The 9,157-nt window shown below is 33.4% G+C and overlaps 1 protein-coding gene across 1 annotated transcript; it reads left to right on the top strand.

Annotated features, from left to right (window-relative positions):
- Positions 1-1,595: 1,595 nt before the first annotated feature.
- LOC115990217 lies at positions 1,596-5,161 on the top strand. The gene is made up of 6 exons (XM_031114063.1): positions 1,596-2,627; positions 2,733-3,134; positions 3,311-3,795; positions 3,881-4,043; positions 4,446-4,547; positions 4,718-5,161. Exons 1-6 carry the CDS (start codon positions 1,596-1,598, stop codon positions 5,159-5,161), a joined length of 2,628 nt encoding a protein of 875 aa, XP_030969923.1.
- Positions 5,162-9,157: the final 3,996 nt, after the last annotated feature.

Genomic DNA, 9,157 nt, shown 5'->3' with positions numbered 1-9,157 from the left:
AAGAAATTGTGAGGAACAAGGTGAAGAACACAAGTTAACTTTGGATTTTTTTCTGAAAGTTGTAAACTTAGTTTGAGCAAAGTAAGTAAACTCTAGTTAAAAACTTATAAAACTCTATATATACTTGTGATGTTGGAAATTGGTTTTGTAATGGGTTGTTGTGTTGGAACAGCGGGTGGCTTGTATGGTGTTATAAGGTGGTTTAAATACATATTGAGAGTGTTTTTCATTTCTTGCAAATGTGAATGAGTATTGTTGATTAGATGTGATGAATAGTAAATACATATTAAGAGTGTTTTTCATTTCTTGCAAATGTGAATGAGTATTGTTCATTAGATGTGATGAATAGTATTTTATTTTATTTCAATACTTGTAAGCATTATAGTTGTGATGTTTGTGGTTGGTTTTATGGTGAGTTGTTGTGTTGGAGCAAGCGGGTGGCTTGCGTGGTGTTATAAGGTGGTTTAAGTTCATATTGGGAGTGTTTTTAATTTCTTACAAATATGAATGAAACTTGTTGATTAGTAGCAATTGTATTCCTTTATTTGATTTCAATACTTGTAAGCATTATAGTTGTGATGTTTGTGATTAGTTTTGTGGTGGGTTGTTATGTTGGAGCAAGCGGGTGGCTTGCGTGGTGTTATAAGGTGGTTTAAGTTCATATTGGGAATGTTTTTAATTTCTTGCAAATGTGAATGAAACTTGTTGATTAGTAGCAATTGTGTTCCTTTATTTGATTTCAATACATGTAAGCATTATAGTTGTGATGTTTGTGATTGGTTTTGTGGTGGGTTGTTGTGTTGGAGCAAGCGGGTGGCTTGCATGGTGTTATAAGGTAGTTTAAGTTCATATTGGGAGTGTTTTTAATTTCTTACAAATATGAATGAAACTTGTTGATTAGTAGCAATTGTGTTCCTTTATTTGATTTCAATACTTGTAAGCATTATAGTTGTGATGTTTGTGGTTGGTATTATGATGGGTTGTTGTGTTGGAGCAAGCGGGTGGCTTGCGTGGTGTTATAAGGTGGTTTAAGTTCATATTGGAAGTGTTTTTAATTTCTTACAAATGTGAATGAAACTTGTTGATTAGTAGCAATTGTGTTCCTTTATTTGATTTCAATACTTGTAAGCATTATAGTTGTGATGTTTGTGATTAGTTTTGTGGTGAGTTGTTATGTTGGAGCAAGCAGGTGGCTTGCGTGGTGTTATAAGGTGGTTTAAGTTCATATTGGGAATGTTTTTAATTTCTTGCAAATGTGAATGAAACTTGTTGATTAGTAGCAATTGTGTTCCTTTATTTGATTTCAATACATGTAAGCATTATAGTTGTGATGTTTGTGATTGGTTTTGTGGTGGGTTGTTGTGTTGGAGCAAGCGGGTGGCTTGCATAGTGTTATATGGTGGTTTAAATTCATATTGGGAGTGTATATTTGTGTGTGCAATGTATATTTGTTTAAGTATTAATATAGACTTGTGCATTCATGAATGAGATATAACTTTATTTAAATAGCTTATAGACTTAGATGTTAGAATACATTATGCATGAGTTGTCCTTATTTTACTAAAGTAGCATTCATCTTGTAATTGTAGTCAAATATGGATAAAAGTTGGATGACAATGGGTAAGACACCCGATGGTAGATTAAGCCATCCATATATTGAAGGGGTCAATGCATTTATTAATTTTGCAAGAGCGGTTGTGGACTTGAGTGGTAATATTCCGTGCCCGTGTATTCATTGTGTGAATTGCTATCGACAATCTCCTCATACTGTGCGTATTCATTTGCTTCATCATGGAATTATGCAATCTTACATTAATTGGTATAATCATGGAGAACCTCGTGTATTGAACGAGAACATTCATGATAATGAAATGTCAGATGGTGATCATATAGATGGTATCGATGCCTTGGTAGGTGTCCAAATTAGAAGGGAACCAAGAAATGCAATCAAAGATGAGGAGGTGTGTCATTTTGACAAACTTGAGGAAGACGCAAAGCATGATTTGTATCCGAGTTACACTGATTATAGTATTTTGAAGTCTGTTATTGAGATGTTGAATATAAATGCAATGACCAACTTGCGTAATAAGGGACTTGATATGATGTTAGAATTGTTGACAAATGTTTTACCGAAAGATAAGTTGGTTCCAAGGCCAACTTATGAAGCAAAGAAGATATTATGTGACTTGGGCATGTCATACGAGCATATAAATGCATGCAAAAATGATTATGCACTATTTTGGAAGGAAAATGAAAACCTTGATAAATGTTCGGTGTGTGAGGCGCCTAGGTACAAGGATACACGTGCCCAAGGTAAGAAGATTCCTCATAAAGTATTGCATTACTTCCCGTTGACACCGAGACTGAGGAGATTGTACATGTCAGGCCAAAGAGCTAAGGACATGAGATGGTATATAAACAAACATGTGGATGATGAGATAATGAGATATCCAACTGATAGTAAGAAATGGAAGGAGTTTGATTTGCAACATCTTGATTTTGCGCTCGATCCTCGCAATGTAAGGTTGGGGTTGGCTACAGATGGATTTAACCCTTTTGGGAATATGAACAACAACTATAGTATGTGGCCTGTCATACTTATCCCCTATAACCTACCACCTTGGCTGGTTATGAAGGAGACATATTTTATGTTGTCATTGCTTATTCCTGGTCCTCATTAACCGGGAAATGATATTGATATTTACTTGAAACCATTGGTTGACGAGTTGAAGGAGTTATGTGAAGAAGGTATTGAAACTTATGATGCTTATAGTAAAGAGAATTTTCAGATGCGTGCAACTTTGTTATGGACCATACACGACTATACTAAATTTGGTAACGTGTCTGGGTGGAGGACAAAGGGTTATTATTCTTGTTACACTTGCAACGATGAACCATATTCAAAAGCTTTGGAAAGTAAAATTGGATTCATTAACCATCGAGCTTATTTGCCTATGGAACATCGTTGGAGACATAGTCGGTTGCATAATGGTTTATCGGAGAAATGGAAGAGATCTTTAGAGTTACAAGTGGGAAAGATACAAGAGCAGCTAGATAGAATACCAAATATAATTTTAGGAAAGCATCCAAGTAACAAGAAGAGACAACTCATTGGGGAGCCAAATTGGTCAAAGGTAAGTATTTTATACAAGCTTCCATACTAGAAGAATAAGAAGCTTAAGCACAACATTGATGTCATGCTTGTGGAGAAGAACATTAGTGAGAGTACTTACGGTACTTTGTTGGGCATCGAGGGGAGAAACAAGGATACTGACAAGGCACGGATAGACTTGCAAAATATGAACTTTAGGCACATGTTGCATTTGAAACGAATTTCGGATCATATGACAAGCCTTGGGCTTTCTTGTCATTAAGCCCTAATGAAAGGGATGATTTTTATGACTTTTTGAAATCAGTCAAGTATCCGGATGGCTATGCAGCCAACATATTAAGGTCAGTGAACAAAAAAAATGGTAAATTATCTAGTTTGAAAAGCCATGACTGTCATGTGCTACTACAACGAATTCTTCCAATTGGGTTGCGAGGGTTTGCAGATAAAGACATTAGTATTGTATTGTTTGAGTTGGAAAACTTCTTCCAAGACTTATGCTCAAGGACCCTAAAGCGGAGTGAATTGGAGAAACTAGAAGAACGTATAGTTCTTATACTATGCAAGCTTGAGAGGTTCTTTCCTCCAGCATTCTTTGATGTTATGGTCCACCTTGCTGTTCACTTGTCTCGAGAAGCAATTCTAGGAGGCCCGGTACAATATCGGTGGATGTATCCAATTGAAAGGTAATTAGATCTTTTGATGCATTCATCAATTGCATCTTTCCCACATGGTATAAAATCACATTTTGTGTGTATTTTTTCCTTGTAGGTACCTTGGAAAATTAAAAAAATACGTTTCCAGCCAAGCTCGACCAAAAGGTTCGATTGCAGAGGCTTACATTCTTAAGTCTTTGTATATTGATGAGATTGAAACTGTGCATAACCGAAGAGAAAGAAATGACGATTTTGGTGAATCTAGCGAAGAATTGATAGTTTTTTCATAGACCGCCTGACCTACAGGTGGTAGGCGAAATGATGGTGACTTGTCTCGTGCATTGCTTGATACTGCTCATTGGTACTTGTTGTACAGTAGTCCTGAACTAAAGCCTTATTTAAAGTATGTGATTTCATATGCATATATTGTTTAATCAAGTTTTGAATATTATCTGCAATGCTTAGCTGAAAATAAATCACCTTATTTTTAACAACAAACACAAAAGCACATTGCATAATCTTACTGGAGAAGCCATAACTCAAATCCAACGACAAGAGTTTCCCAAGTGGTTCGTAGAACGTGCAAGACATTTGAAATTTAACGAGTCATCAGAAGCTACTAAATAGTCATTGCTTATTGCTTAATACTAATTAATATCACTTGTTGTATGTCAATATAGATGAATAGATTGAAAGTTAACGAGTCATCAAAAGCTACTAAACAGTTATGGTCATTAGCAAATGGTCCTAAGTCGCATGTGAAGGAGTACATAGTTTGTATGGTTAGTGGTGTAAAGTTCCATACAAGGGACCTAGACAATCGTTGTATAACCCAAAACAGTGGTGTATGTACCGAAGGGACCATGAGGGAGAAATGCACGACTTCTATGGTCATGTGTGCAAAATTTGGGAATTAGAGTATATGTTTCGCCATAAAGTTGTTTTGTTCCAGTGTGAATGGTACAATATTGGTACCAATGTTCGAAGGAGAACGATAAGAACCGATGTACAATGCACGAGCATTGATGTTACAAGTCAATGGTATCAAAATGACCCTTTTATACTTCCTAGTCAAGCGAAACAAGTTTTCTACCTTCAAGATACCAAATTGCGTGACCCTTGGAAAATTGTGCAATGCATCCAACATAGGGAAGTGTTTGATGTCCCGGAAGTCAGGGGTGGAAAATCCAATGATAATATAGAAGATAGTGATGCATTCCAACAAGAAGCAATTGTTGATGTTGGCCCTATCAATGTTGAAGACAATATTATTGAGTATTGTATGGGTGATGTTGAAACTGAGGTTGTTCCTGAATGTGGAATTTCAAGAGACGCTAATCAAAATGAAGAGCATGGCATACCTGATGTTGATCTTGATATGGATTATGATATGTAGAGTTCATAACAATTGTCTTAAATGTTATGTGCTTGTCTTAATGTTTTATGCTTGTCTACGTAGCAATTGTTATTGAGATATTTTGTGGAACAACACGTGGTATAGCAGTATAGGCACTTGTGGAAAAGAGTGGTAAACTGCCAGTGCGTATAGCTACAAAATATGATGCTCCTGTTAGGAAGAATGCGTGCAAGCTTGTCAATCAAATTGGCGTACAAGTGCGAAGTAATTTGTCCAGTTACAATGTAAAAAATTAAAAAAGTGTTGATACTGCTACTAGAGATGTGGTGCTTCAAAATATTGCGGTAAATATACATTGATAACGTCTAACTTGTTTTTGTTGTCACTAAGCATATTAAATTCATATAATAATATTTTTATAATACATATACACTTCATTTTACATGATCAGTTTGAGTTAGAAGGAGATTCCAACTTGGTAATGAAAACAATAAATACAAAATGTGGAAGATTATTGAGTAGCGGTTCTAACAAGTTGTATCAGACTTATAAAAAGCTCGTAGAATCTCATGGTGCTGACTATGCAAAAAGCCACCTGCCAAAGAATGCTACACTTGAGCAGTGGATTGGACTCATTGAAGGGAGATGGACCAATAAGGATTGGCTGGTAAATTATTTATGCGTATATTATTATTATCTAATATTTACTATATTATGTTGTCAAATGATTAGATTAATATTTAGATGAAGTAAATGTATACTATTTTATTCATGATCTAATGAATATCTTGAATGTTCTTTATTAGGAAAAATCAAGAAAAAAAACTCTGAAAATAGGAGCAAAACTTCAGGCACACATAGATGCGGGACAAAGGCACTTGCTGTTAGGGTTGATGAGGAGGTGCTTGTTTTTTCATTTTCTTAAACCTTAGTATATTACATGTTGTGATTAATTAACTATAACTATCTAACACTCGAATGTTAATTAATCAGACAAATAATAATGGCGGTCAAGTTCTTGAATTGGCAAAAATCTACAAGGATGTTCATTTCAATCCAAATACAAATAGGTGGATACATCATGAGGATGAAATGACATATGTATGTGTATCATTCCATCACTATCATGTATGTAAAGCTATAACATATGTAGTATTAATGTTGTGATTGCTTGGTTTTTTCTCTTTCAAATGGTAGGAAACTATTCTCAAAGTGCAAGAGGATCATTGTCAAGATCCTACTACAATTCCCCTTACACAAGAGGAGATCTCAAACTTGGTTTTTAAGAAGAAATTTGGTATTGTAAAAGGACTTAGCATGAGACCTTCCTTTTCTCTAGTAACCACTGCCTCGTCTAGTTCCTCAGTAGAGTATATCCATTGGTTGGAAAATGAGATAATTGAGCTGAAAGAGGCAAGAGTTAGCAATGAAGAGAAGCGAGATAGGGAGCAAGAGGCACGAGCTAAGCAAGATGAGGTTCAAAAGAATATTCTTAATTTTTTGAGGAGCGAGGGTTATGATGATGGTTTTACCTATGGGGGTGGTTCATCTTCAAGTTAAATCACTTATAGGTTAGCACTTTATCTTCAAGTTAAAACACTTCATTTTTTATGTATCATTTGAAACTAATTCCATTATATCACACTTGAAAATTTATATTTGCTTTCTACAACTTATACATTAGGAGTTGCGATTTTAATTTATTGGTGTGGCAACTCTTAATGCATTGTTAGAAACGTTTCTTATAACATAGTTAATGTTTTTACTTTACGATTTTAATGTAGTAGTGTTTTTATATTTGTACAGATTTCTTATTGGTGGTTTTAGGGGATTTACTTTTGGCATTATTTGAAGACATATGGAGACATCTTCTGTTGGTTCTAATTATATTATGCTACATTTTTTGTATTGTTATAAAACATCTTAAGTTATTGTATGTGTTGTAAACAATTATTGTATGGAAGGAGTTTGAATTGGATACTTGTTTTAATTTTAACTTGTGGAATGTATGGATCGATTTTTTATAAATGTGTTGTTGAAATAAATGTGTTAATCAAATGTAAGGTTTAAATAATGTAACGACAGGTTACAGGTTAATATCAAAGCCATGAAAATAATAAAAACAGAAAAATAAGTTTTAGTGACGAATTTTTTCGTCACAAATATAGCAACAAAAAAATTTTTTAGTGATGAAATATTTCGCCAGTAAATGTAGCAGAATTTTGTAAGAAATGGTTTTAGTGACGAAACTTTTCGTCGCTATATGTGCCTGGATTTTCTTAAAAATAGTTCCGAAAGTAGTTTTAGTGACGAAATTATTCGTCACTAAATATGATTTAATAAACTAAAATGGTTTTAGTGACGAAATATTTTCGTCACTAAATACTGTTTTTAGCGCGGAAAAAATTTAGCGACGAAACGATTTTGTCCCTAAAAGTTTTTTTCTTTTTTAAGCAAATTGGATTTTTAGTGACGAAATTTTTTGTCGCCAAGACTTTTAGTGACGGGGCTATAGTGACGAAACAAATTTCGTCGCTAAAAGTCTGATTTTGTCACTAAAGGTTCTTAGCGACAAAAATCTGGACTTTTAGTGATGAATTTTTTCGTCACTAAAAGTACATTTTGTTGTAGTGTAATTGAATACATACTCGTAGGGCTTAAGCCTTTTGGGTTAAAATGTGTCTCTATATGTTATATTAATTATTCAAGGAAGCTCCCCAAGGTATTTATCTCCCTAACAACCTCCAATAAAAAATATATCGAGAATTGTTGTAACTTAAGGCTACAACCAATTTTGTAGCTAAATTTTGTCCATCTTTTTATTGGATATAAATTTTGACAAATCCACTATTGGATTATATTTTATTCTTATATCCTTTAAGCTTGTAAAATTTCTAGGAGGTTAAAGATCAATAACTATGCTGTCAATCATTTGTTTAAATTGCAAGTTTTTGTAGTCTAAAATTGTACATAAAAAATACATTTAAAGATTATATAGTAAATAACATCTGATTGACACAAAATTTGACATGTGTGTTAAGAGCATAAAGAATATACAATTCAACATTTACATTTTCTTCTATCTTCTTTCAAAAAAAAAAAATTTACATTTTTGAAAAATGTAGTCATATTTATTTTTTTTAAATGGAAATTGTAGTCTTAGACTACAACTAAGTTTGTAACCAAACTTTATCCTTATTATATTATTTAAGTGACACCATTCATATTTTTGTCTTAGGCTACAACCAAATTTGTAACCAAACTTTGTCATTATTATATTATTTAAGTGACACTAATCATATTCTTGTCACATCAGCTTATAAGTTTTTTGTCATAAAATTTGTATTAGATTTAGCATTTTTCATTTACTTAATGGTAATTGGGCTGTATTTTTGTTAATTCATATTATTTTTTGTGGTGAAAATGCTAAACTTACTATAAATTAAATTTTATTACGAAAAACTTACAAATTGATGTGGCAATGATGTGACACTTCAACAAAAAAATAAATGGGTATTGAATTACTTCTGTGGTTGGTGATATATCAATTTATAAGACCTATGTAATAAAACTTGCAGTATACTAGCGTAACTCTAATATTTTAGGTCTTCTTAAAAGTGGGAAAAATATGTACACCTAACTCACATTTTTTCTTTAATTAAAAAAAAAACCTTATTGCCCCATAATTGGGGGCTTAGACCATAGTCTAAATGGCCTTGGCCTAGGGCCAGCCTTGGTAACATGTGTTATTATTTTGTCATTTATAAAAAGCATGCTTCTATGTGGTTTCCTGTGTCTTCTTCATCTTTGTAAAGTCATGGACTGGTTGCATCAAGGCTTAAAATTTTTATACCATCTCAAAAAAGCAAAAACAAAAGGAAAAGAAACAGGCTTGAAATTTTTATGTTTAGTTCTTTTTATCAACTGTTCACTTGATGGTTAAGAAAATGTATGTAGCTCGCAGGTTGATGTGATGTGTAGGTTTGATATTTTAGAATATGATTCTTTTAGGAAAAAGTTTAACTCAAACTGGTT

Source organism: Quercus lobata, chromosome 5 (genome assembly GCF_001633185.2).
Source record: "Quercus lobata isolate SW786 chromosome 5, ValleyOak3.0 Primary Assembly, whole genome shotgun sequence".
In the NCBI taxonomy this organism is placed as follows: domain Eukaryota; kingdom Viridiplantae; phylum Streptophyta; class Magnoliopsida; order Fagales; family Fagaceae; genus Quercus; species Quercus lobata.
Note: the sequence above shows the minus strand (reverse complement) of the source record. Positions and strands in the feature narration are given on the sequence as shown.